The sequence below is a fragment of the Pipistrellus hanaki genome (assembly GCF_964339955.1).
Source record: "Pipistrellus hanaki genome assembly, chromosome: 3".
In the NCBI taxonomy this organism is placed as follows: Eukaryota; Metazoa; Chordata; class Mammalia; order Chiroptera; family Vespertilionidae; genus Pipistrellus; species Pipistrellus hanaki.
The window spans coordinates 170,479,478-170,506,267 of NC_140505.1; the positions used below are offsets into that span (position 1 = coordinate 170,479,478).

General features: G+C 55.6%; 2 protein-coding genes across 4 annotated transcripts; both read right to left on the minus strand.

Moving 5' to 3' along the window:
* Positions 1-1,134: 1,134 nt before the first annotated feature.
* On the minus strand, positions 1,135-7,058 carry GPR162 (G protein-coupled receptor 162). 2 transcript variants are annotated; one of them, XM_084878014.1, is made up of 5 exons: positions 6,948-7,058; positions 4,057-5,362; positions 3,144-3,333; positions 2,216-2,304; positions 1,135-1,859 (listed from the first exon to the last, which is right to left on the minus strand). In XM_084878014.1, exons 2-5 carry the CDS (start codon positions 4,921-4,923, stop codon positions 1,326-1,328), a joined length of 1,680 nt encoding a protein of 559 aa, XP_084734140.1. In that variant the 5' UTR covers positions 4,924-5,362; positions 6,948-7,058; the 3' UTR covers positions 1,135-1,325. The 2 variants fall into 2 exon arrangements, with proteins under 2 accessions (XP_084734140.1, XP_084734139.1); XM_084878013.1 differs by having other exon boundaries at positions 2,153-2,304.
* A 1,029-nt stretch (positions 7,059-8,087) lies between these two features.
* Positions 8,088-25,603, minus strand: CD4 (CD4 molecule). Of its 2 annotated transcripts, none has more exons than XM_084878027.1 (10): positions 25,476-25,603; positions 18,381-18,486; positions 18,067-18,246; positions 14,676-14,840; positions 14,022-14,267; positions 12,143-12,478; positions 11,163-11,363; positions 10,460-10,575; positions 10,043-10,110; positions 8,088-9,752 (listed from the first exon to the last, which is right to left on the minus strand). In XM_084878027.1, exons 2-10 carry the CDS (start codon positions 18,427-18,429, stop codon positions 9,728-9,730), a joined length of 1,386 nt encoding a protein of 461 aa, XP_084734153.1. In that variant the 5' UTR covers positions 18,430-18,486; positions 25,476-25,603; the 3' UTR covers positions 8,088-9,727. The 2 variants fall into 2 exon arrangements, with proteins under 2 accessions (XP_084734153.1, XP_084734152.1); XM_084878026.1 differs by having other exon boundaries at positions 10,043-10,192.
* Between the last annotated feature and the right edge of the window lie 1,187 nt (positions 25,604-26,790).

Consider the following 26,790-nt stretch of genomic DNA (forward strand, 5'->3'; position numbering starts at 1 on the left):
AAGGGTCCCGGGTTCAATTCTGGTCAAGGGCATATCCCCAGTAGGGGGCGTGCAGGAGGCAGCCAATCAGTGATTCTCATATGGATGTTTCTATTTCTCCCTCTCCTTTCCTCTCTGAAATAAATAAAAATATGTTAAAAAGAAGAGTTCTCTCTCATTGATGTTTCTATGTCTCTCTTCCTCTCCGAAATCAATAAAAATATTAAAAAAAAAAAAAAGAAGAAGAAGAAGAGTTGGTACAGCGTCCTATGAACCATGACACCGTTCGTTCCCCAATCAGGGCACATGCCTGGGTTGCGGTCTCAATCTCCAATGTGAGGTAGGAGGCAGCTGATCGATGATTCTCTCTCACTGATTTTCTATCTCATCCTCTCCTTTCCTCTCTGAAGTTAATAAAAAATACTTTTAGCCAAAACCGGTTTGGCTCAGTGGATAGAGCGTCGGCCTGCAGACTGAAAGGTCCCAGGTTCGATTCCAGCCAAGGGCATGTACCTTGGTTGTGGGCACATCCCCAGTAGGAGGCGTGCAAGAGGCAGCTGATCGATGTTTCTCTCTCATCGATGTTTCTAACTCTATCCCTCTCTCTTCCTCTCCGTAAAAAATCAATAAAATATATTTAAAAAATATTTTTAAAAAGAAGAGTTGGGTAGTGTGGGATGAGAAACAGACCAAGAAACAAATCATGGACAGAAGAAGGCAGGGGCCAGAACCTGAGGCCCCAGGAAAGGGAGTCACAGGCCCTCCCCCACCAACTCCTGGAAAAGAGCTTCCTTCTGAGTGTGGCACGGGGGAGGGTAAATTCCAGGCCTGTTGCACAAGTCAGGCCCAAACCCTTTCCTGCCCAGAAACATGGACTTCGGGGAAAGAGGCATGGAGGACAGGGTCACCCCCTAAAACACCTCCACAGATCTGGACAAAGATCCTTCACTCCCCAAACCAGTGGCTCCCCAGGTCTCCCCCCTACCCCCCGCATGAGATGCTCTTGTAAGCCCTTCTCTGTGTATGCATGATTAAATTTTTCTTTCTCCATGGGTATTTCTGTGCCTCTGTCCGCTCCCCCTGTTCTGTTTGTGCTCTATAAGCCACTCCATCCCCCAAGCCACCGGCCATACTCTTTGCCACCACAGTACACTGTTTCCATGGTAACACTTCAGACTTTAATACATTTTACTAGGGGTGACAGAAGGTGAGTAGGGCATCTGGTTACTTGGATGGGAGACAGGAGGGGCCCCAGGACCCCAGATCCAGTGTCCATCTCCCTGGCGTCTGGAGGCAGTTGCCCTCGGCTCAGGCCCCCTCCTCTGAGTCCAACAGGCCCGCTGGGCTCACAGGGTCAGCTGGGGGAACATGGGGTTCCCTGGACCCCAGGAGCCTCCCCAAGCTCTTGCACTCTCCTCACCTCCTGTCAGGGAGCAGCGTCTCCCTGCACTCAGCCCCAGAGGCAGTCCAATGGCTCTGTTATCGGGGGACCCGAGGGAGAGGCGGCGGGGCGAGAGGCCCGGAGGCCTGGGCCAGGGCGGAGAGGCAGACGGAGAAGGCAGAGGTGTCTCGTCAATGAAGGTGGTGATCTCCTCCCGGAAGAAACCCGGCCCCTGGGGAGGTCCCCCGCCGGATCCCAGGATGCCACCCTCCAGGAACTGCCGGAGGCTGGCCAGCCCTCCGCCTTCCTCCTCGTCCTCCTCATCCTCCAGCCTCTGTCTTTGTCCCAGGTACGCGGGAGGGCCTCCCAGTGCATGGCTGTGGGCTGGGAGGATCCGGATGTCATCCGAGGACGACCACTTGTGCAGGAAGGAGCCCGGCGCCCGAGGAGTAGAGAAGATGTTGGTCTCGTCGTGGGACAGACGGCGGGACAGAGGGACCTGGGGAGAGGATCAAGTAGGCCCAGAGGTGCTGAAGGGGCCAAAGTGGGGACTCTGCAAATGGCCCTTACCCCCTCCCCCCCGCCCTTACACGGAAAACACCCTCTGATAGGCAAACCTGGCTCTGAGAGGTCTGAAGGGGAGTTTCTCTTGCCATACCTTTCTTTCCCCTACTCTTTATGCGCCCTGCAGGCCAGGGCCAGGGAATGGGGGGTCGGGGAACGAATAACAGAGACTGGAGACAAGCAATGAGGGGACACCCAGAATAGGAGGTACACCCCCTGGCCCCATACCTGTAAGTAGTGGACCCTCTCAAGAGGGGGAAAGAGCATGTGCCTCCCAGGCAGCAACTTCACCTGGGTGGGGTCCCCTGGTCCCGTGGCCCCGTTAGCATCAAATCGGACTTTGCACACCCGGCCGTCTGCATAGTCATCGCAGCCCCCATCTGGGAAAGAGAAGGGGCAGAGAGGTTCCAGGCAAGGAAGGCCCGGCCCCCCTTGAAAATCTATCTCCCAGCCCCTTTGGCTAAGCTCCCCCAGAGAACCTCTCTGTTCCCCCTACTCTGTAAGCTCCAAGGGGAAAGGGAGATGGGTTTGTTGCTGGATGGTTCAGATTGGTTCAATGCTGAATTCCTGATGCCTCAAACCTATACACATGCTTACTGAAACAAGCATACGCCCCCCAACCCCCACCCCCACACACCCCACAAAGCTGTCCCTATAGCTGGGGTCCCTTTTAGGGAGCTTAGCCTCCCTTGCCGAAACCGGTTTGGCTCAGTGGTAGAGCGTCTGCCTGCGGACTGAAAGGTCCCAGGTTCGATTCCAGTCAAGGGCATGTACCTTGGTTGCAGGCACATTCCCAGTGGGGGGTGTGCAGGAGGCAGCTGATCGATGATTCTCTCTCAACGATGTTTCTATCTCTCTATCCCTCTCTCTTCCTCTCTGTAAAAAAAATCAATAAAATATATTAAAAAAAATAAAAATAGGGAGCTTAGCTTCCCTTTAGTTCCACACCCTCCCTTCACGGTGGTTAGGGCTCTGGGCTGTTTCTCAGGCCCCTGCCCCGCGGAGGCACAGCTGGACAGGTGGACTTCCAGAGGGGAACAGACGCCCCTAGGAGGGGCGGGGGGGGGGGGGGGGGTAGCGTGGAGTCAGCCCAGGGGCAGGGCAGATTCCGGCCGGCAGGGGGCACTCCAGGCAGCCCGTCCCCGCAGGGAGAAGAACTGGCAGAAAGGAGCAGAAGAGGGAGCCGACGCCCAGGGGAAGAGCCCGGGCCCCCGCTGACCGTCCTCGCCGTCCTCCTCGGACATGATGGCCACGCACTGCTCCCACACGGTGCGCACGTCGGCGCGGTAGCGCTCGCAGGACCAGATGAAGGAGGGCAGCAGCAGCGTCTGCGCCATGGAGCACCACAGCACCGCCAGCACCATCCACGGCGGGGCCGAGTCCGACTTCAGCGAGAAGAAGCTCACCACCTGGCGGGAGGACGGGGAACGGCGCCGCCGGGTCAGGGCCCGGAGCGCCGGGGCCCGCTTCGCCCCAGATCCGATATCCTAGCGCAGCTGGTGGGAAAGAAGTCAGGAAGGAGCGGGGAGGGCCGGGGTCACACCGGACCGTGACAGAAGCAACGTTGGAGGCAGAGACAGAATGCATAGAGGGGAAGGGACTGACTCGGAGGAAGGCCGGGGGAGAGTTCCAGAGCAAAGCCCTGGGTCCAGAGGGAGAGGAGCAGAGGCGGTGGTACAGGAAACCTGAAGACAGAGAAACATTCAGGAGCAGGGACCAGATAGGGAGGCAGAAGGTTGGGGTGATGGGGTGAGCTCTCTGGGGTTCCCACCCAGGGGTACTCAGAGACCCTGTGATATCCAGAAGGAATTAGGGGATGGAAAACGGAGCTCAGCTGCTGGATAATAGGTCTGGCGGGCGGGGGAAGGGGCGTGTTGGGGGGGGCTGAGTAGTGGGGTCTTGGGACAGATGATGGAGCAGGAGGACAGGTAGTGGGGCTGACGGATGAAAGGAGGAGGGGGTTCAGCAGTGGGAACTGGAAAACATGATGGAGCTGGGGGTGATGGGAACTGGAAGATGGATGATGGAGTGGGGATGGATGGAGGAGAGGAAGATGGATGATGGGGTTGGAGGCCAGGTGATCGTGCTGGGGCTGGTTTGGGGAGAACAGGGGGGAGGGACCCCAATCTCACCAAGATGGGCACCCCTGTGAGTGAGTCATAGAGAAAGACGATGGCGCTGACCAAGTTGGTGACCTGCAGGGATGTCTTGGCCGATTCGGAGCCATCCAGCGAGGACCGCCGCTTCCCTTGGGCGTCTTCCACCACAATGGCTGGCACCTCAAAGGCTGGCCGCGTCACCAAGCCCCCTGGCCCGCTCCCCTTGGCCCCACCAACAACCCCTGCTCTCCGGGCCTGCCGTGCCCTCCGGGGCCTGGCCCACAGCGTCTGGTAGAAGGTAATGGCCACGCAGACCAGCCCCATGACAATGCCCCCAAGGAGCAAGAGGCTGAAGCAGACGCCAAAGCCGAGGCCAATCTTGGAGACTATGAACTGGCAGCCGCGGGCGTAGTAGCGCTCACCGTTGTTGTGCCAGCCAATGGAGGGCAGTGTGGAGAGGATGAAGCTGACCATCCAGATGCCCATGACGGCATGTAGCGCCTGCTTCTTGGCATTGCTGAGGCGGTAGTTGACGGGCCAACGCACCATCCACATGCGGTGGTAGGAGAGCGAGGCGACGGTGAAGCAGGTGGCCAGGGCCAGCGTGTAGTAGGTGGACACAAAGACCTTGCAGATGCTCTCGTTCCAGTCATAGTCGGAGGACGCCTGGCGCCTGAGCTGCACCACGGCGAAGGTGGTGAGGGGCACGGCCGCCATGAGTATGTGCGTGCCCGCCAGGAAGCAGAGCAGCAGCTCCAGAGGCTTGTGCTTCTGCTGCTTGGCGGAGATGCTGAGGATTATCCAGGCGTTGGCCAGCAGGGCCAGGAGCCCACAGGCCAGCCAGGACAGCGCGTTGGAGCGCAGGGAGGCTTCTTCGGCCCCCGCCCCGCCCCGAGCCATCCTGTTCTCGGCCCTCCCCCCACCCCCTTCGAACTCCTGGGGGTGGGGGCTAGGTCTCACCCAGGAGCCCCACTCACACACACCGCCATGATGCCCACAGTCCTTGCCGGGCAGGGAGGCAGGCAGCCCCTCGGCCCACCCTAACGCTCAGCATTGCATAACTGACCCAGCGGAGGTCAGGTGTGGGGGGCAGGGGAAGGGACTGGGGCTCAGCAGAAGTGGTCCTCAGCCTCCATACTGAGCGGGGCCCTTCCGGAAGGACCCTTGCAGTTGACTGGGGACGCAGGCTGCTGCTCTGCCAACTATGAGGTGGGCTGGGGAGCTCCGGCCCCCATGCCCCTACTTGCAGATCTCTTCTTCCTCCTCTGGTTCTTGGCCAGCAGGGGATCTTCTGGATGCCCCAAGGCGTGTGGGGGTGAGGCTCAGCCACCTGCACAAACTGCAAAGGAGAGATGCGATGTAGAGGGGGGGGGAGGGCAAAGATCAGGCCCCGGCTGGTCCCCCGCTGGCTTCCTGTGCTCCCCTTCTCATGCAGCCATGGAAATGCCTGGTTGCTAGGGGTCACTGTCTTATATCAGCTGTTCAGCCACCCCACACCGGTAAGAGCCCTGTTTCCAGACCTCCAGAAAAGAAGGCATGCTGACCTCCTGTGTCCCACCCCCTTTCAGCCCCCTTTCCTCCCTCTGGCACTGTCTGGTGCCTTCTTCTCATAGCCCCCGCTCAGTACTGCTCAACCACTGTCTTCAGGCCCCAGAGTCTCTTTTCAGAGCTGCTGGTGGCAGATGCATGACTTCCTGAGGGTTCAGGGTAAACTGGGATATGGTATCACAGCCCCCCACCCCCACCCCCACCCCACCCCCGCCATCCAGGCTCCCGAGCCCATGGTCTTGGTGCTCAGCCCGTTTCCCACGGCTGCATGACCACCCTCCAGCTCACCAGGAGCTGGGAAGATGGGAGGAAAGAGGCTGGGACCGAGGGGGGCCTAGGGAACCTGAAGGCGGGGAAACCACTGACATCAGAAGCATCCAGAAATGGAAAGAGGGGGAACTAGGGGGTGGGGGAGGAAGGAGGAGAGTTTCAGCAGAAGAGAAAGGAGGGGCAAAGTGATAGTATCTGAAAATAGAAGGAAAAGCCCAGAGACCCCTGGAGAGGAGGCTGGGGGAGGAAGGGCTGGAGGGAGGGAGGGAGAGAGGCAACAGGGAATGGAGAGGCTGGGACGAGAAGCTCAGGATGCTGAGCTGCTGATTCCCTCCCGCAGACACTGAGTCCCCTGCTCCAGCCTCAGTTTCCTTCCGATGGGAGGGAGAATAGTTCTAAATCTCATGACGCTGAATGCTGAGCTCCAGGAAGCCCCGGGGAGGGCACTAAGTCAAGAGGAAATTGGGTGCAACCCCAAACAGAGTGGGGGCAGGACGGATGGGCATCATGGCTTTGGGGTACATGGGGGGAAAGGGGGCACAGCCGTGGGAGGGTCCCTTCCTCCGGAAGAACCTCAGACCCTTGCCCTCCTCAAGAGGTCCTGGTCCACCCACCTTTGTCTTCTCTCTGGAGCCCAGTACACCCTGGTTGCTATGGCAATGACCAGCCAGAGGGAGGTGGGGAGACTTGGGTCAGGAGCAGCTCCCCCATTTTCCGCTAGGACAACCTCGGACCCCTAACCCACCCACGCCCGCCCAGGCCCAGGCCCAGGCCCAGCCGGTGGGTCCAGGAAGAAAAAAGATGGGAAGTCAGAGAGGGAGGAAGACAGGCAGGATCTGAAGGACAGAGAGGGAGGTGAAGGGCAGAGAAACATCAGAGGGAGGTGGGACGGGAGATCTGGGGACCCCAGGGGGGGGGTTCGGGGCCCCTCGCCCTTCGGGGTGCAGGGGTAAGGTCACGCGGCTCCTCCCTCCCGCCGCCCACCAGGCTCTCCCGGGCAGACCCAGCAGGTGGCCGGGAGGAGGGGCGGGCGGAGGGGAGAGGCAGCGGCGGGGGCGGGGAGAGCGGGGAGGAGGCCGCGGGGGACCGGGCCGGGGTCGGCTTACCTCGGGCTGCGCCCCGCACTGCCATGGAGACCGCGCTGCTCCGGCTCGGCTCGCCGGCTCCGCGGCCGCCCGCTCCCGCCCGCCGCCCGCCTCCCTCCCTCCCGCCCCTCCCGGCCTCCCTCCCCCGGCCCGGCCTCCCCGCTCCGCCGGCAGCTCCGGGCTCTGCCCCCGGGGCTCCCCAGCCCCAGCGCCCCCGAGCCCCACGTTGAGGCCGCAGGACAGCTTTCAAGGGGAAGGGGAGCCGGTGCGGGGCGGGGAGCTGGACGGCGGTGACTTGCAGGAGGAGGGGCGGGGAAGGCGCCAGGAGGGAGGGAGGGGGCGAGGAGGATGGAGGGGAGCCGACTCCATTGGTGAAACGGTTCGCGTCCTACCCCCACCCCATCCCGGCTTCCACACGAGCACCAGCTCCAGGAGGCAGCTGGCTGGGCTGGGGGGCTGAGGAGCGGGCTGTTCCGGGAGGAGGAAGCGTGTGTCACCGTGTGTCACTCTCTGTGCATCCGCGGGAGGGCTGCAGCTCCGCGGGCATGTGCGGGGGGCTGGGGCAGTGAGGGGGGCCGGTGCTGAGGCTGGGCTGCTCGTGGGGTGGGGGTGCACAGGTCTAAAAGGATGGAGGGACACACACACACACACACACACACACACACTCCTGGAACACACGCTCACACGCCTTGTGGGAGACACACAATGTGCAGGCACACATTCCAGTTTCTCGTGGCCCTTGCCCTCCAACACACACACATGCATGTGTGGAAGGAACACACACACCCCCGCAGGCTCTCCCCCTCAGTGCATCCATCGCACACACGTGACTACACAGTCTTAGCCGCGCACACACACACACATGCAGGCCCCGTTGGGGGTGGGTAGGTGGGTAACCAGTCTCCAAATAATGTGTCCCTGCCAGGAGAAACCTCTGCCCTGGGTCTGACCCCACAGATCAGAAGATTCTGGGTCCCCAGAGTTCACCTCTCTCTCTCTCTCTCTCTCTCTCTCTCTCTCTCTCTCTCTCTCTCTCTCTCTCTCTCTCTCTCTCTCTCTCTCTCTCTCTCTCTCTCTCTCTCTCTCTCTCTCTCTCTCTCTCACACACACACACACACACTCACACTCACACAAATGAAGAAGAGCATCTTCTTTATAGTAAGTTGACTATATTTTTCTGTCAGCTCAGGGATGGGGAATGGGCAGGGATACAAAGCAAGCAATGGGAGTTCTGGCAGAACGGGGTGTGCTTCTTGGAAGAGGCAGGCTGGGAGGGAAGGGGAAGGAAAGGGCATCGGGACTGAGGGAGGTGGAAGGAGAGGCAGAGCAGGCTGGGGATCCCGAGAGAACTGAGTTAAGAAGAGGAAGAATGCATGTCACCTTCATTCTCCTGCGTCCTGAATGGTTTTGGGGGCGGGAGGATGAAGGAGCTGAGCCATGTAAGGCAGGGGGACTGAAGTCCAGCCCTATCACCCGTTCCAGGAAGTCCTCTCAGTGTGTTCGCTCCTCCCCAGTGCCTGCCCCCCCCCCCCCCCCCCGCAAGGCTCATCTTCCAGAAGGTTCCGCACAGGGTGCGTGGTGGGTCACTGGGTACTCTGCTCCCAGCCTGCGCTCTGACGAGGAGAACTGAAGGCTTTGTCCTCTGGTAACAGGATTCTGCCTCCCGCAGGTGATGAAGGAGTTTAGGCAGGAAGGCCCTCCTCCATGTTCTGACCTCTCTGAGGCAGGTCCTCCCCAAGGTGCTCCTGTGAACCCTAAGGTGCGCACTGAGCATCTGTGACTAGCCATCTGCAGAGATATGTGTGGAGTTTGTTCTGTGTTCAAGAAACAGCCATAGAACTAGGGGCTAAGCAGTCTGGGCTAGTCTGGCCCCCGGCACTTACCACCTTGAGCAATCAATATGACCTCTGTGAGTTCTATTTCTGGTCTATAAACCGGAAATGCTCGTCTTGATCCTGTCACTACCAGCCCTGTAGGATTTCCTTTTTCTTTTTTAAAATATATTTCTTTATTGATTTCAGAAAGGAAGGGAGAGGGAGAGAGAGAAACACAATGATGAGAGAGAACCATTGATTGGCTACCCCCAGCACGCCCCCCATTGGGGACTGAGCCCACAACCCGGGCATGTGCACTTGGCTGGAATCAAACCTGGGACCCTTTAGTCCGAAGGCCGACATTCTATCTATCCACTGAGCCAAACCGGCGAGGGGCCTTGTAGGATTTTCCTAAGGCTTAAATATGTAAAGGATGTGAAACTGATTTATAAACTGGGTGTGCTGCTTGAGTGATAAGGAACTGCGTCCGTGCACAAGTGTGAGCTGTGGACATGGGGGGGGAGGGGTGTCAGGATGGAACAGAGGGCGGTTAGACCTGGACCTGTCCTTGACGGGCTGTGTGACCTTGGCCTGCTCCCTGCCTCCTCTGGCCTCAAGGTTCTCTCCTGTAAGATGACAGCCCTGTGCTTCGTGCTTCAGTCACCCAGCCTCACGCTCCAGGCCAGGCAGGGCGGGTCCTGAGTGCTCCCCTGGGATCCAAGGGGGCCGTGAGGGGCAGAGTTGAGAAGAAATCATCAAAGAAGGGCTAGGGTTCAACAGAAGAGAGGATCGGGGGGGCAGGCAGTGGTGTGAGGAAGCCTCTGGAGGAGGAGACCCGACGGCCAGCTGTGGACAGGGAGAGCAGGAGATGGCAAAGGCGCTGGGATCTGCTACATTCATCTGGTCCGCAGGCCCAGGAGCCCACAGGAAACGCAGGGTGGGCAGCTGGGGAGGCTGCCAGTGGGAAGCTCCCCCTGGCCCAGTGCCTCAGATGCATGCCTTCTGGAACCGGCTGGAGGGGGAAAAAGCGTATGAGGAGCAAGGCTCTTCCTCCCTCTTGGAGTTCTAGGACCTGCATGGCCCTCTTCTCTTCCAGTTTGGTAATGGCCTCTGTGCCACATCCTCCCTCCACCTCCTGCCTGCTTCCTACCTCCTCAGCCATCCTCTGTACCCTCCTCTCCCCTCCACCACCTCCCTTAGCCCCCATCTCCTCGTCTGCATCCTCTCCCCCTCCTCCTCTCCCCCTAGCCCCCCATTCTCACCCCCTCTTCATCCCTCCCCATCCCTCGCCAAGTTCCTTACTGGGGGCATTGGCAGGTCTTCTTCTCACTGAGGAGTCTCTTGATCTGAGACATCCGCTCTTCCTTGCGCTGTCCAGGAAGAAGGAGAGGAGTAGTGAGGGTCCCAGGCCTCCAGAAGGGAGGTGCCCCGTGGAGGGGGGAGTGGGGAAAGCTGGGAGAGGAGAAGCAGATACTGTGGCTGAGGCCATCTGTCCCAGAGTTGACTCTCTGCTCCTTCCTGCCTCTCCCTCCCTGGGATCTGGGACAGAGCCCAGTCTGCAATAAGGGAACTCGACGGTGGGCAGAGAGAAACAGAGAGAAGCAGGTCACATACCAGGACACCCTAGTTGCTGTGTGTGTGTGTGTGTGTGTGTGTGTGTGTGTGTGTGTGTGTCGGGGAGTAGGGGGTGGGTATCGGGGTCTGAGGAGGTCTACTCACCCTCCGGTGCCAGCATTTGACACAGCAGAAGATGCAGATCCCAGCGAAAGCCAGAAAGCTGCCTAGCACAATGGCCAGGAGCTTTGGCCAGGACTGGGTTAACTCTGGGTACAGAACTGCAAGAGAGAAGAGAGGTGTGTCTAGCTCATTACCTTCCTTCCCTCTGGGCACCGCTTTCTGGAGGCCTGAGGGAGGCCTGGCTGCCTAGCCACACTTGGGTCTGATGCTGGGGCTGGGAGAAGGGGCAGGATCCTCTGGGCTCCCACCAGCCACGGGGCGGGAGTGGAAAGGCTGGGGGAGGGTTTTTAAGGTTTAAAGACTACAGGGCAATCCCGGTAGCTAGGAGCAGTGGTCCATTCTATGTGCTTTGCACACACACACACACACACACACACACACACACACACGGGCGAGTGCTGGTGGCTGGGTTAGGAAAGGAGCAAGGATGGGGACTCTTGGTTGGTGGGCCCCATTCATGGGCTGCAGACCTTGGGGAGTTGGGAACTTTCAGGACCACAGGTGGGTACCTAGGGTCCAGGATCATCCCCTACTTCATCTTATCGTCCCTGTGCCCGGACACCATGCCCATAACCCACCTATCATCTCAGGGGAGTTGGGAGGCTGGGACTCTGGGTTTTCTTTGCCAACCCCGGGAAGGCCCCACCACTGAGGAGGCAGGGGCTTGGGGTTAGGCCTCACTCACACTCGACACTGGATTCCAGCAGGACTTGGTTCTTGTCGGTCAGTAGACAATGCCACGTCCCCACCTCAGGGTTCAGCAGCTGCACCTGCTTCTCCTGACTTGAGACCTTTGCAGACTGGTTGTGCAGCTTCAAGCTCAGCGTCAGCTTGGGGGGGCTGGGCCCCAGCACCTCACAGGTCACTTGGTTCTGGGTCTTGGTCACTGTGGAGGGACAAGAGCCTGAGGTTAGGAGCCTGCACCTCTGGGTTCTTGGCACCTCCATGCTCTAAGGGGAATCGGTAGAACCACCAAAAGTTCCTCTCTTAGCATCTCAAAGCACATTTTCGTACAGATTTCACAGGGAAAACACGGCTTCTGAGGTCCGACAGAACAGTCTTGGATTCAAATCCAAGCCCCGATGCTTATAGTCTGTGTCTGGGCAAGTCACTTAGCAACCCGAGCCCCAGACAATTATTAATGCACAAGTACTTGTAGAGCTCTTAAATGGGGCCTGGCATGTAGGAAGCATCAAGTATGAGCCATTATTGCTTGCGGAGTTGTTATGGTGATTAAGGAAATAGAGAAGCGAGGAACTCAGCGTGGAGCCTGACGTTGCCATCCTCACGAGTACACTCAGAGCAAAACTTGTCATCCTCGTTAGTAGAAAGCAGACGCACACAGGTAGGGGGCTTAGCCGGCGTCATGGTGGGGGTGGGGGCACAGAGACAGAACTAGAACCCTGGTTGTCAGCATATGCCCGTTGGGGATTCTCCGTGGAACGGGCCCTAAGCGGGCTCACAGGCGTCAGGGAAGGACATATGGATTCCGGTTTTCGTTTAACACCAGCCCCCAAACCAGTGGGCCCTCCCTCAGCCCCATCAGACCACCAGGGCTTAGGCATCCCCAGCGGGGCCTGTCCTGCCTCAGAAGGAGCCCTGGGTCAGCCCCCTCCAACTCCTGTCCTCCTGTCCCGTCTCCCCCTGCTCAGCCCGGCTCCTCACTTCTCATCACCACGAGGTTCACTTTCTGATGCAACTGGCCCTGGCTGAGGTTCAGGGTCAGGTGTCCAGAACCGACGTCCTGCAGCGAGGCCTGGGGCAGGCTGAAGTGGAGCGGCAGCTTCTCCTTCAGCTGGATCTTCCGGTCTTTGCGCACCGTCTCCTTAGACACCTTCCTGTTCTTCAAGGAGAAGGTGACCCAGGACTGAAGGGAGGAGGTCCCCTCCCCCTGCCAGCTCAGCTCTCCCACCAGGTTTTCATCCTCAAAGGTGAGTGGGAAGGAGAACTCCACGGGCTCCCCCACTTTTGTATAGACCGTGTCAGAGACCTTCCGGAACGCTGGCGGGAGGGAGGGAGGGAAGGAGAGAACCTGGGTTAGGAGGAGATAGAAAGATGAGGGTGTACAAAGTGGGGTAGGCATGTGGTGGGGGCAGCAAAGAGATGGGAGGGGACCAGGGGCATCCAAACACCCAGGTTGTCATTTCAGGCCCGTGAATTCCCATCTACCTCTCTAATCTCCGCTCTCATCTCTCCACCCCGCATGCTCCTCTTCCCCCTGGAAGCCTTCATAGAACAGCCCAGGCAGAGGGTCCTCTCCCCCCTTAGGATCCCTGGAGCACAGAGGGTATTTGGCCTGCATTTATTTATTTGCTTATTTATTTATTTATTTATTTATTTATGGTTTTATTGATTGTCAAAGAGAGACAGAAACATCAATGAAAGAGAAACATCATCAATCGGCTGCTTCCTACATGCAACCCGACTAGAGATAAACCCACAAACCCGGCATGTGCCCTGACCAGGAATTGAACCGGTGACTTTTTGGCTCCTGGATCAACACTCAATGGCTGAGCAAGCTGGGATGGCCTGCATTTCTTAGGTGCTTAAGTTAGTACCCTTCACAAGATAAGAGCAAACACTTACATAGGCTTACTGTGTGTCAGGCTCTATTCGAAGGGCCTTACATTGCGTTAATTCTTTTCTTTTTCTTTTTTTTAACATTGCGTTAATTCTTATCGTAACACCACCAGGTAGGTACAGCACAGTGAGCATCATCCCCATTTTACAGAATCCAAGGCATGGAGAGATTCAGTAAATTGTCCAAGGTTGTCAGAGCCAGGATTATGAATCCAAGTCCAGACACTCACTATCCCACCTTGTGTCACACAAGTACCCACAGAGGACAAGACCTGCATTCTGGTCCCCCAGCCCCAACCCCTCCTGTGCCTAGCTCAGGATTCTTTTTTTCTTTTTCTTTTTTTTCTTTTTTAATATATTTTATTGATTTCTTACAGAGATAAAGAGAGATAGTTAGAAACATCGATGAGAGAGACATCGACCAGCTGCCTCTTGCACACCCTCTATGGGGATGTGCCCGCAACCAAGGTACATGCCCTTGACCGGAATCGAACCTGGGACCTTTCAGTCCGCAGGCCGACGCTCTATCCACTGAGCCAAACCGGTTTCAGCCTAGCTCAGGATTCTAAAGGTGAATGTAGCATTTCCTCAGGACTGGCTAGTACCCCCGAGTGAGTAAGTGGGTTTGCAAATTGGTGGGTGAGTGGGGAGTGGAGGCAACAAAGAAAATAGTGTCCTTGACACTCCTCCTTTGGGGCCTCCTTCAGGGGTCTGTGGGGCCCTCACATCCTTCCATCTCATCTCCCTTCCTTCCTCCATGTGCACCACCCCGAGGAAGAGAGGGCCCCATGTATCCCTAGGATAGACTTCAGCTTTAGGGGAGCTTGGCCCTGGCCTCCCTCTGGCCTCTAGTACCAGACTCAGGAGCAGAGCGATGAGAGCAGAGGGAGGGGAGGGTCTGTCAGCCTTTGAGGCGGGTGGAAGGGGAGGGGGCGGATCTGCAGGAGAGAGGAGCAGCTCTTACCCAGCACCAAGATGTTTATCTCGAACACCAGTTTGTTCGCGTCCAGGGAGACGGTGCATGTCCAGGTGCCACTGTCCTGAAAGTCCAGCCGGGACAGTGAGAGGCTCTTGCCCCTACTCCGCTCTCTATTCCCTGGACCTTTCCATTCCACTGAAGGGTTTCTACCAGAGGGGCTCTCCAAGGTCAGGGTCAGGCTCTGCCCCTGCAGCAATTGGATGCGATTTTGGAAATCCAACTTGGCATTCACTGTGGAGGGAGCAGATCACCTGTGTCACGCATACTCTATCCCCAAGGAGAAGGGGAGAAGCCAGGAAAGGAAGAGTAGCTCCATTACTCCTGCCCCACCCAACACCTCAGTCAACGCCCAGCTGCCCACCCCCAGCCCTCTTCTTCCTCCCCACCTCCATCCTCCTCCTTCTCCTCTTTTTTCTGGTCTCCCCCTCTTTCCTCTGGCTCCTTGCCCTTCTCCTTCCCTCTCTTTAGGTCTTTTCCTCTCCCCCATGTCTGACCCACGGCTTGAGGAGGGTTTGAGGAGAGGTGGTGGTCAGTCTCATTTGGCTCTGGACTATAGAAGAACTGGCAGCTAGTTTGGCCCTGGTTTGGGTGCAGGGATGGGAGGGAAGGGGAAGGTGATTGGTCGTCTGCCCTACTCACATTTGAACACCACAAGTTCCACTTCTGTTGTTTTCTTGTCCTCCACTGTAGTACAGCTGTAAATCCCTGAGTCTGTTATCTCAAGATTCCTGATGACCAGAGGAAAGGATCCTTCCTTCCACAGAGCTTTTTTTGAGTCGACACGATTGCTCTGCTTGGACGTACCTGGGAGTAGAAGTCATAGGGAGGAGGTTGGGGTATTCTGGAGACACGGTACCCCTGGTGAAGGCAGAGCTCACCACTCTTCTCATCTAAATTACTGATTTCCTGCAGAATCGGTCCTTGTCCTGGTCAGAGAACCCCAGGCTGGAAGAGGAGGTCCCATCACATTCATTTACCTGGCCAGGACAATATCGCACTAACCCAAAATAAAGTAACATCCTATTTAGAAAGCACCAGCTCCTACATGCCAAACACTTTACATGTGCCATCCCAAATAATCTGCACAACAACCAACAAATAGGTACTGTTCTGCCTACATTGCAGATAAGGAAACTGAAGCCCAGAGAGATTAAGTAGTTGCCCAAACTCTTCTTGACACAATGATGGCAGGAACATAAACCCGTATAATTCCTTTGGAAAGTAATTTATAATAAAGTCCTAGCAGAAAATCAGTTTATTTCAATCGATTTAGCAGAATAAAATTCTAAGATGGGAAAATCACTTGCAGCATTTGTGGGAGTTGTGATCCTGGGCCCTGTTCAAGGCGCCCATGGTCCAGGGGAGGACAAAGGTTAGTTTGATCGTAGGAGCTTCTTGAAGTAGCTCTTTTGTGTTTTTATCAGAAGGAGATCAGGAGTTGGGGGTTTTGTCAGTTTTTAGGGAATGGCTTTCTCATGTTCAGATGTGAAGAGTGGATCTGGGCATTTCTCAGAGCCCAGCAAGAACATCCACACTGGAAGGGGAGATGTTTATTTCTTTTCTTTTTTTTCTTAAAATCCTCACCGGAGGGCATTTTCCCATTGATTTTTAGAGAGAGTAGAAGGGAGAGAGGGAGGGAGGAAGAAAGAGGAGAGAGAGAGAGAGAGAGAGAGAGAGAGAGAGAGAGAGAGAGAGAGAGAGAGAAGAGAGAGGGAGAGGAAGAGAAAGAGAGAGAGAGAGAGAGATCAATTGGTTGTCTCCCCATGCATCCCGACAGGGGCTAGAAATCAAACCTGCACACCGGCCAGGGTGGGAAATGTCCATTTCCCACAAACATGGCTTCCTGTGTACTGTGGCCAATTCAGATTTGACAGCACTGAGGATAGTTTTCCACAGGAGAGCCCAGGCTGAAAGTTGGAGGACTAAAACTCCAACCCAGCTCTGCCCCTCACTGGGTACACAGCTCAGGGCAGGGGCTTCCTCTTGAGGGCCACAGTTTCCTCACTAGTAAAATCAGTCTTGGGCTGCAGCCATATTTCCCAGACTTCAACTATTCACATACCTTATATATGATTTTGGCCAAATCTACTTCAACTATTCACATACCTTATATATGATTTTGGCCAAATCTACATGTCCTATTTATGTAATATTTTAAAAAGGATTCACTTTTGCCCTAGCTACTTTGGCTCAGAGAGTCAGCCTGTGGACTGAAAGATCCTGGGTTCCGTTCCAGTCAAGGGAACATGCCTGGGTTGTGTGCTCGATCCCCAGTGGATGTCTGTGCAAGAGGCAGCCAATCAATGATTCTCTCTCATCATTGATGTTTTTCTCTCTCCTTCTCCTTTCCTCTCTGAAATCAATAGAAATACATATTTTTTTAAATGGATCCATTTTTTTTGTAATATATTTTATTGATTTTTTACATCAGCTCCTTTCTGCAGATTTTATACATCAGCTCCTTTCTGCAGATTCCATGATTTTTTACATGGAAAGGAGAGAGATAGAGAGCTAAAAACGTCAATGAGAGAGAAACATCGACCAACTGCCTCTTGCACACCCCCTACCGGGGGTGTGCCCGCAACCAATATACATGCCCTTGACCGGAATCGAACCTGGGACCTTTCAGTCCGCAGATCGATGCTCTACCACTGAGCCAAACTGGCTTCGGCTAAATGGATCCACTTTTAAAAATTAAATTAAATTAATTCATTTAAAAGGGAACTTTATATACTATAATAAACAGGAAACCAGTATCACTTGACATAAACAGAAGGTCACTGTAAAACACACACACACACACACACACACAAACCCAAAAAAACTAGCCCTGGCCCAGGTGTCTCAGTTGGTTGGAGTATCATCCCAAACACCAAAAGGTTGTAGGTTTGTTTTCTGGTCAGTGCACATATCTAGGTTGGGGGTTTCATCCCCAGTCAGGGGGCCTCAAAGAGACAACCAATTGGTATTCTTATAACATTGATGCTTCCCTCTCTCTCTCTCTCTCTCTCTCTCTCTCTCTCTCTCTCTCTCTCACACACACACACACACACACACACACTTCTCTTTCTCTCTCTCTCTGATGCCAGGAACCAATTCCAACATGTCATAATTACAAGAGTTGCATCAACGCCAAAACCGGTTTGGCTCAGTGGTAGAGTGCTGGTCTGCGGACTGAAGGGTCCCAGGTTCAATTCCAGTCAGGGTATGTACCTGGGTTGCAGGCACATCCCCAGTAGGGGGTGTGCAAGAGGCAGCTGATTGATGTTTCTCTCTCATCGATGTTTCTAGTTCTCTCTCTCCCTTCCTCTCTGTGAAAAATCAATAAAAAATATATTTTTTTAAAAAGAGTTGCATCAAAAGGTTGATGAAACTTGGGCTCAACAAGGACTGAGTCACATATATAGTTTACCTGTTAGAACGGCTAAAAGGCACTTCCCCCAAACTTCAATAGAATAACAGTTTGCTGCCAGACAGCTCAGAGAATCTTAAATCTGCGTGTTATTGCTTCCTGTTGGCCAAACAGCTGAACAGCTGTAGGCTATTCCCCAAACTGACAATGCTTCTGTAAACCTCACCCTTTGAAATGTATGTCTTTGTATTGCCTTAGAACAAATTGTGTTAATAAATAGCACGGGGTCCTTAGACAAGGGGTAGTCTTCAGTTCCTTTAGCTGAAGCTCCTCTGACTCCCAATGCCTTTCAAAATTATCTTTCATCTTTGGACTCCTTCTTAATCTATACATCAGCTCCTTTCTGCAGATTGCTGAACCCTTTGTAACACTGGGACAAGAACCCCAGCATCTAAAATCAATAAAATAAAATCCTCATATCCTCAGGTAAGGATAAAAAAATAAATAAATAAAATAAATAAAATAAAAAAGAACTCCTAAAAACAATGTTATAATTATCACTTAAAATTAACACATGCACCTGGGTTTCTGGGATCCCAGAGGTTACTAGGAGCAGAGCTCTGACACCAGGGATGTTCGATTTGTAATGCTTTCTTCCTGGGGAGTGGGCCAACCTACCTTTAAGCAAATTTAAAGTCATACTGGGGAAGTCATGAGTCCTCAGAATCATGGTTCCTAGAGAATCTTTCCAGATGAATGCCGTGCTCTTCTTCTGGGATGCTTTGCAGGGCAGGTCCACCTCACCTCCTGCCTTACCCAGCACCACTTCCCTCCCCTGAGTGGCTCCTAGGAGCAGTGCTAGGGGGAAAAGAAGGAGGTTAGGCTTTGAACCAGTCACTGCCCCACCTCTGCCCCACCCCCCACCTTTTCATTTCTCAATCAGCCCCTCCTCCCAGGCCACCTGCACCGACAGCCCACGTCTGAGCACTCACCCAGTTGCAGCAGCAGGAGCAGGTGCCTGAAAGAAGCCCCCTGGTGCATTGTGGCCTTGCTGAGGCAGGCAGGGACCTGCGTCTTCCCCTGAAGAAAGGGCAGAGCCTGAGGGAGACACGCATCATTAGGTAGCTGGCATTTACTGGGCCTGGGGCTTACAGGGATGATAGGCAATCTCTCCCTTCAAGAACCTACAACCAGGCCAGGGATGTGGATGAGCATGTCTCTAAGCAGACCCCCACCCACCACCATGTGCCGCACAGTGCTGTGCCCAGGCCAGGAGCGGGGTCTCTGCCAGCTGCCATCAGAAAAACACCGAGAAAGCAGCAAATTGGAGGGGACTGAGACCAGGGAGCCATGCCAGGTCATGAAGGTCTTTGAATGCCCCTCTGGGATGCTGGGACTGGACCCTGTGCCCTGGGGAGCCAGCGGAGGATTTTACATAGAGAAGGACACCATTAGATTTGCAAAATGGCTCGTGAGTGGCGTGAATGTTTTGTCCCCTGGCGCAGGCCCCACCCTGGGACAAGGACCAGCATCTACGGGCTGTCACAAGTGCCCGCCGGGGCGGCTTCAGCAGCGCCTACTAAGATTGGACAGATCAGCACGATCTGAGCAAAGGAGGATGTGCCCTGTGAACGATGCGTGGGAGGAGGGCAAGCGCAGGAGTCAACATGGAAACAACCCTGCCAGGGAAGGGGAGGCCGGAACTCAGACAGTGGCCGTGAGATGTGGGGAAGAGGTTGACTTGAGGCTCCTGATGGAGTGTGAGGGGCCGGGGAGAGAAAGAGCAGAAGGTAAAGCCCTGTGCACCAGCAGGCCGACCCTCTCATGACTCCCAGGTGCTGTGTCAGCATTCGATGACAGAGCAGGAGCCGGTTCTGTGGTCGCTGATTGCGGGGGGAGGGGGGGAGACACGCCTCGGAAGCTGCAGAAAAGTTCTGAATAGCCCTTGAGGAAGGGGCAGCATTAGGTTAGAGCAGCGATTCTCCATGTGTGAGTCCAGATCCCCAGCGGCAGCAGGATCTGCAAAGTCTCAGGCCCCACCCCAGACCTGCAGAATCAGAGTCTGTTTCCATAAACCCCCAGGTGACTGCCGCACACGTGAATCTGAAAACCATGAATCAGATGAAAGAAAAGGAAAGGTGCATCCCACCCCAGAAGCAGAGGTGGTCGAGCTGTTCAAGGAGAGCTGGGAGAGGGGTGCTGGGTGGGGGCTGGGGGCTCCTGATGAGGTTTGAGAGGGGACTTTTTAAAAAATCGTCACCCAACTTTTTCCATTGATTTTCAGAGAGAGTGGAAGTGGCGGGAGGGGGCGGGGGAGGGGAGGGCATCAACATGAGAGAGATACACGGACTGGTTGCCTCCTCCACGTTCAATTCCCCTGACCAGGAATTGAACCTGGGACTCCTCAGTCTGAGGGCCGATGCTCTAACCACCTAGCAACCAGCCAGGGCAGGGGAAGATTTTTTTAAAAAGCTCTCTCCAGTCACTTGGTCTGCCTGAAAGAATAATTACCCAGGGCCAAGCACACTGTTGGGGCTTGATAGGGTTAGGTCTGATCAAAAAGAATGGAATCGATACCCCCTTCCCCTGGGAACTGGCCTTCAGACATAATTTGACATCACTGCTGTCGCTGCAATGGAAAATGGTCAGAGATTCCCTACATCCGGGCCTTTTTCACCTTCAGGCCCAATCCCCTCTCTCAGTCCTGCTCTACCCATCAGATCCTTCTCCTTCCCACAAAACACCACACCCCTAACACTTCTGATTCCGAATCTACTTTTGACCCAGCAGACCACCGACCTCCACCCTCTTACACACTCCCTCCCTCACCTGCAGTAGATTCCCCAGACCCAGGCCCTTCTGACCAGCAACCACCTTCTCCCCGGCCCCGGAGAGCCCAAATCCCAAGAATGCAAGCGCCAAAGCAGCCTTTTCCTAACACCTGCGCTCGCGCCACCCAAAGACCACCCTCGACAGCCTCTTCTTCTTCTTCTTCTTTTTTTTTTTTTTTTAAATATATTTTATTGATTTTTTAGAGAAAGGGATAGAGAGTTAGAAACATCGATGAGAAAGAATCATCAATCAGCTGCCTCCTGCACACCCCCTACTAGGGACGTGCCCGCAACCACGGTACATGCCCTTGACCGGAATCGAACCTGGGACCTTTCAGTCCACAGGCCGATGCTCTATCCACTGAGCCAAACCAGTTCCGGCTACAGCCTCTTCTATTCCCGCGCCCATTCTGCCCCTGAGGGAGGCAGCAGGAACGGAGGGCATTGTGGTCAGTCGTGACAAACTTAATGAGATCACTCAGGGCCCTTACGAAAACCCAGCTCTCTTTCTCTTCCTCCTCACAGAGGCTTTCTAGAAATTTACCTCCTTAGACTCCCACCTCTTTTGAACACCCATTTTATATCCCAATCAGCCCCCAATGTATGCCACAAACTTTGAAAAGTAGACAGAGGTCCACAACCTCCTCAAAAAAACCTCGTTAAAACCGGTTTGGCTCAGTGGTAGAGCGTCGGTCTGCGGACTGAAAGGTCCCAGGTTCGATTCCGGTCAAGGGCATGTACGTTGGTTGCGGGCACATCCCCGGTAGGGGGTGTGCAAGAGGCAGCTGGTCGATGTTTCTCTCTCATCGACGTTTCTAGCTCTCTATCCCTCTCCCTTCCTCTCTGTAAAAAATCAATAAAACATATATTAAAAAAAAACAAAAAAAAAAAAAACCTCGTTAACTACTGACCTTTACGGTCTTTAGTAATAGAGACGAGGAGACCCCGATCCAAAAACAAAGGTGAGATCAGGCCAAGGCTGAGGCCCAGAGTAGGCCTTCCAGATCCAAGCCACCTCTCTCACGAACCCCAAACGAAGTGCCGGTCCTCCTCCCGAGGGCAAGTCAGGGGCTAAGCCTCCTCGGGCCCATGCTTCAAATGCAGCCAGGATGGACCCTGAGCCCAGTCCTGCTCAAACCCGAGACGCCCCGCCTGGGTCCTGCCCAAGGTGTGGAAGGGAAGGTCCTGGAAATCAGACTGTCGTCTGGCCTCTCCGGGTCGGACCTCAGCCAGTCCGGCAAGGCCGCCCTCTGGGCCGGGTTTGGAGCTCCCAGACCTCCTGGGACTGGCCACCGAAGACTGAAGCTGCCCGGGCCCTGACATCACTGGGGTGCTGGGGCCATCTGGGGCTCAGCCACCTGGTGTGCGGATGATCGAATGAATTCCTAATCCCTCACTGTTCTGGCCTCCTACGTTCCTCCTTCAGGGACCTTACAGATAGAATTTTTTTATTTTTCTATTATTATTTTTTTTAAATCAGGGAAATAGCAAGAGATGTCAGGAAGGAGGGTTTAGAAAGGAAGGAGGCTGGTCACGGGGTGCAGTTGTTTACAAGTTAGTTTGGGGCAGGGAGGTGTGGAGGGGTAGGCTGGGGTGAGAGTGGGCAGGGCACTCTCCCATCTGAGTGGCTCTCACTGCCCTATCCCAGGGAAACAGGACACTCCTGTGTCTTTGGGGACCAGGGAGTGAGGGGTCTCCCAGGGGATGTCCCTTTCCAGGGCCCCACATCCTGCTGAGATGCGTGAGGAAGCTGGGACATCCCTGACCTTTCCCCAAACGGTGGTCCTTTTTCTCCCCTCCCTCCTCCCCGCCATGACCCTGGGCTGTGCAGAGGGCCACTCTTGCCTCCGGTTCCCTGCACTCCCCCCACCCCCACCCCGAGCTCCGAGGAGGCAGGAGGCTAGGGGTTTCCAGATGCTGCTTGCTCTCGGGCCTTGGGCTTCCGCTGCCACCCCAGAGAGCTGGCCTTTGATCCCCACATCCTCATTCTCCCCAGACACGCCCCGACCCAGAACTGCAGCATCCTGTACACCTCCCCCCACCCCCCAGAGGCTGGGAGGGTTCGCTGGTCCCCAAGATCCTGGGCCTCTCTCTCCTCCCCTCACCCCTGCCGCCTCTCACCGCCCCGCCCCCACCACCCCAGTGTCTCTCTGCGGGCATCCCCTGCATTTCCTTCTTTCTTTTTTTTTAAAAAAAATATTTTATTGATTTTTTACAGAGAGGAAGAGAGAGAGAGCTAGAAACAACATGAGGGAGAAACATCGATCAGCTGTCTCTTGCACACCCCCCAACTGGGGATGTGCCAGCAACCAAGGCACCTGCCCTTGAACGGAATCGAATCCAGGACCCTTCAGTCCGCAGACCGATGCTCCACCACTGAGCCAAACTGGTTTCAGCTCCTTCTTTAAAATATATGTATATATATAATATATAATTGATTTTTTTACAGAGAGGAAGAGAGAGGGATAGAGAGCTAGAAACAACATGAGACAGAAACATCAATCAGCTGCCTCTTGCACACCCCCCACTGGGGATGTGCCCGCAACGAGGGCACATGCCCTTGACCGGAATCGAACCCGGGACCCCTCAGTCTGCAGGCGGATGCTCTATCCACTGAGCCAAACCAGTCTCGACCATCCCCTGCATTTCTGTATCTGTGCCTCCGCACGTGGATGCATCCATCTTCAACGCCCTGCGTCTGTGTCTCGGCCTCTGTGCCTCAGGCACCAGGAGGCAGTTCTGACCCTCCTGGATTGGGGTGGAGTGCCCCCTGACTCTCCTTTTCCATCTCTACCCATTCCTGCGGCCACCAAGCTCCAATTCCCTTTCTAGCGGGTAAACAGGCAGCCAGGCCTTTGGCAGGACTGCAGGCTTCACAGGCTTTGACGCAAAGGGAGCCTGCCGAGCACAGGCCGGAGCGGAGGGGCGGCGCAGGGGGGCGGCTGCAGGGTGGACAGAGGGAAGAGCACAGATTGGGACAAACACGCCGACCCCCCAGGGGCTGAGGCCGGGAGCAGGGGAGGGAGAGCCCAGGTGAGGAGCGGCCCAGAGCAGCTCATTAAGGCCTCGGCTGCGCTCTGCCCCATCCACCATCACACACAGAGCCCAGGGGAACGCGAGCCGGGTGCAGGCCCAGGGAGAGAGAGGAAGAAACTCTGAGAGGCGAGGCTGTCGACCAAAGGGAGGCAGGGAACAAGGGGGAGATGAGACCGAAATGGCAAAGCACACACACCGCAGGCTCTGAGCCGCCCTTGAGCTGCCCTCCCCCCGGCCCCCCGAGGGGGGATGAGGAGCGCGGCTGGGGAGAGGAAGAGGGCACGGCCCCACCACAGTGACAGTCTGTGGTCCCACAGGCGCTTTCATCTTCTCCCCGCGGCCCCCGCGGCCCCCCGGGCCCAGCCACGGATGTGCCCCCCACCGCACACCCTCTCCTCGGCTCCCCGGCGTCGTGGGAGCTTCCTAGATGGCACGACCCCGCTGAGGGACCCTTGTGGTTCGGTGGCTGCAACCTCCGCCATCCTCTCCTTTGCCTCAGACGCCCACGTCGGGAGCCGTGCCCCCCTCCCGCCCCTGTCCCCCGAAAGGCAGGCGCAGAACAGAGACCAACCTGAGAGCCTTGCAAACGCGGGCCCCCAGCGGCCTCCTCCCAGCACCCACCTCATCAGCCTTGTTCTTTCATCCAACAGACTTTCCTTCAGTGTCCACCCTGGCCAAGGCCTGGCCCCCCGGCTCCCTGGGGGCCGCCTCTCCCCACCGCGGCTCAGTGAGGCCCCGGAGCCCAGAGGCTCTGCTGGGGCCAGGGGCCGGGGCAGCTTTTATTCCGGGCAAAGTGTCCGCACCCTGACGGAGGGAACCCCTCTGGCGAGTGATTTCTGGACCTGTCCTGTCTCGGGATCCTCTCAGCCGAGGGCGAGGCGGCCATTTTGTGGAAGCGGCCCCAAAATGTATTTGTCAAAACACGACCGAGTGGCGATCTTCCCCATCAGGTCCTGCCCGCAGCCTCCCGCTCGTGGACGGGTGCCCCACGGAGCGGGGCATCCAGGGGCAGGGGCTCCCGCCAGGGCGAGACCTCCGAAATCAGGGAGGTTATACGGTTGTTATTTGGTGGGATCTGACTGTCCGGGGAGGCCCTCTCTCAGCCTCAGAAGGGCAGGTGGGGGACTCCGTGGGCACAGTGCTGGGGGCCGAGGAGGTCTTAGGCAGGAAAGGTCTGAGGCTGTGGGGTTGGACAGGGTGTCCCACCTTGAGGGGTCTCAGCTCCCAAGTGCCACCCCCCAAGCGGCCAAGCCTGGGGCAGGGCGGGGTCTGCACACCCTTCGCTAGCCCCCTCGCCTTCTTCCTCAGAGCAGCTAAGACACCTAAAACCGAGTCTCCTAGAGCCAATATTCCCCAAGATGTATTTACCTAAAAAATGTGTCTTTATCCTCTTGATAGCATTTCACACGTAAAGCTCAATGTCAAGCCTTTCTGAGAATGTTAACTTTTCCATTTCATTCGTCATTTTAAAGCTAGCTAAAAGGAGAAGTCTTTAGACATATTTTTTCAAAAAAATTCCTAACGATGCACAGAAGTAGACAAAAAATGCCAAAGTACATATAAACAGAAAAGATGGATTAGCAGGCTGCCTCGATCATGTGGCTTACGAAATGCCGCCGGGATGATTCCTGGTGTGACTGCTGGCGATGGTGTCCTTGGGAACATGGATTTTGGGAGAATTGCTTCTAGACTGGATTCCGAGTCTCTTATTCTTTTGCTTGCTCCCCTTTCTTTCCCCTTCTCACTTATTTGTATAGGCCTCGTCCCCTCCTTCCTTAACATGTCCTTTCTCTCCCCGTCCCACCCCTCCTTTCCCCTTTTTCCTCTTCTCCCTCTCTCCCTGTCATCACCGTCTCCACTCTCCATAGTGAATTGCATCCACCGCTTTCCTCAGCCCAGGGTGGCCTCAAGTCCCAGGTCTTCTCTGACTTTGCAGGCCGAGTCCGCACCCCTCTGAGGAGCAGCTGGCCTGGGCACCGGGCTGGGCATGGTGGGGATGCTGAGAGGGGTTTGGCATGGTCCTGGCCTCTAGAAGCTCACAGCTCCGGTGGGAGATGGCTGCTCATGAAACACAAGAGCAGGCGGCCTGCCCTGACCTGCGGTGGGAGAACTGGGGGTCCAGCTCGTCCCCACGCATCTGCTGCCGCGCTCTCCCGGCTTCCCGACCGACCCTTCCCGGACCGACCCACAGGGAGGATCCAAACTGCCTGCCCACCTTACCTCTGGGCCTGTGTCCTCAGTCCCCCTGCTTCTCGCCGCCCCTACAGGTGCGCCTGTGTGCGCCTGTGTGCGGGCTGGGAGCTCTGCCACACGGCCCCGCCGGGGAGAGCACCTGTCACTCCTGCAGAGACGCACTCACAGGCAGAGACAGGAAGCCAGCTGGGCGGTGAGACTCCACACCCCAGACCGGGCCAGCCCCCTCCCCCCCCACGTCACTACCTGGGGCTGGGGTCCCCACCCTCCGCCTGCAGGGGAAAATGTCAAAGCAAAAATGCAAAAGTCAAGGGAAAAAGTTAAGCAGAAGCAGGACAGAGCCCGGAGTGTCATGAGCTTGTGGTTGCCCATGTGTCCAGGCACGGGGCCTGCAGGCGGCAGCCAATCAGCGGTTCTCTTGCATCATTGGTGTTTCTGTCTCTCTCCCTCTTCTTTCCTCTCTGAAATCAACATATATATATGTTATTTTTGCCCTGTTTTAACATCCCAAAGGTTTGAGGCATAAGATGGGCACAGTTCCTCTGGCCCGGCAGCTCTGGCTCCATTTTGTTTTCATTTTTTTAAAAGTGTATTTTTATTGATTTCAAAGAGTAAGGGAGAGGGAGAGAGAGAGATAGAAACAGCAATGATGAGAAAGGATCACCGACTGGCTCAAGCCCGCAACCCAGGCATGTGCCCTCGACTAGGCATCAAACCTGGGACCTTTCAGTCCACAGGCCGACGCTCTGTCCACTGAGCCAAGCCAGCCAAGGCTCTGGCTCCATTCTAAAGTGTCTCCATTTCATTCTCAGCCATCAGTGAGCCATGGACATCTCTTGGGACAACTGGCACAACAACACAAGACCCGGGGCGAGAGGAAGCCCTGCCACAAGAAGTGAAAATATGCTGAAACCGGTTTGGCTCAGTGGATAGAGCGTCGGCCTACGGACTGAAAGGTCCCAGGTTCGATTCCGGTCAAGGGCATGTTCCTTGGTTGCGGGCACATTCCCAGTAGGGGGTGTGCAAGAGGCAGCCAATCAATGATTCTCTCTCATCGATGTTTCTAACTTTCTATCCCTCTCTCTTCCTCTCTGTAAAAAATCAACTATATATATATATATATATATATATATATATATATATATATATATTTTTTTTAAAGTGAAAATATGAGCTTGGAGACGCTTTGCTGCCAATCCCACCACCCTCTCCCCCCTCCCCCACCCCCATACACAGTCTGGTGGTGGGGCAGGGGAGGCCGAAGAAGTGCCGCACCTTGAGGTTGGACGTGGCCAACTCCTCCTGGGGCTGGGAGTGTTGTGCCCACAAAACAAGGGTTACT

Coding starts and splice junctions, on each gene's coding strand:
- CD4 (XM_084878026.1), bottom strand. CDS start 18,429: ATGCACCAGGGGGCTTCTTTCAGGCACCTGCTCCTGCTGCTGCAACTG. Junction 18,247..18,380: donor GCTCCTGCTGCTGCAACTGG/GTGAGTGCTCAG, acceptor TTTTCCCCCTAG/CACTGCTCCTAGGAGCCACT. Junction 14,268..14,675: donor GGAACTTGTGGTGTTCAAAT/GTGAGTAGGGCA, acceptor CTCCCTCCACAG/TGAATGCCAAGTTGGATTTC.
- GPR162 (XM_084878013.1), bottom strand. CDS start 4,923: ATGGCTCGGGGCGGGGCGGGGGCCGAAGAAGCCTCCCTGCGCTCCAAC. Junction 3,334..4,056: donor TCACAGGGGTGCCCATCTTG/GTGAGATTGGGG, acceptor TCCTCCCGCCAG/GTGGTGAGCTTCTTCTCGCT. Junction 2,305..3,143: donor CGAGGAGGACGGCGAGGACG/GTCAGCGGGGGC, acceptor TCTCTTTCCCAG/ATGGGGGCTGCGATGACTAT.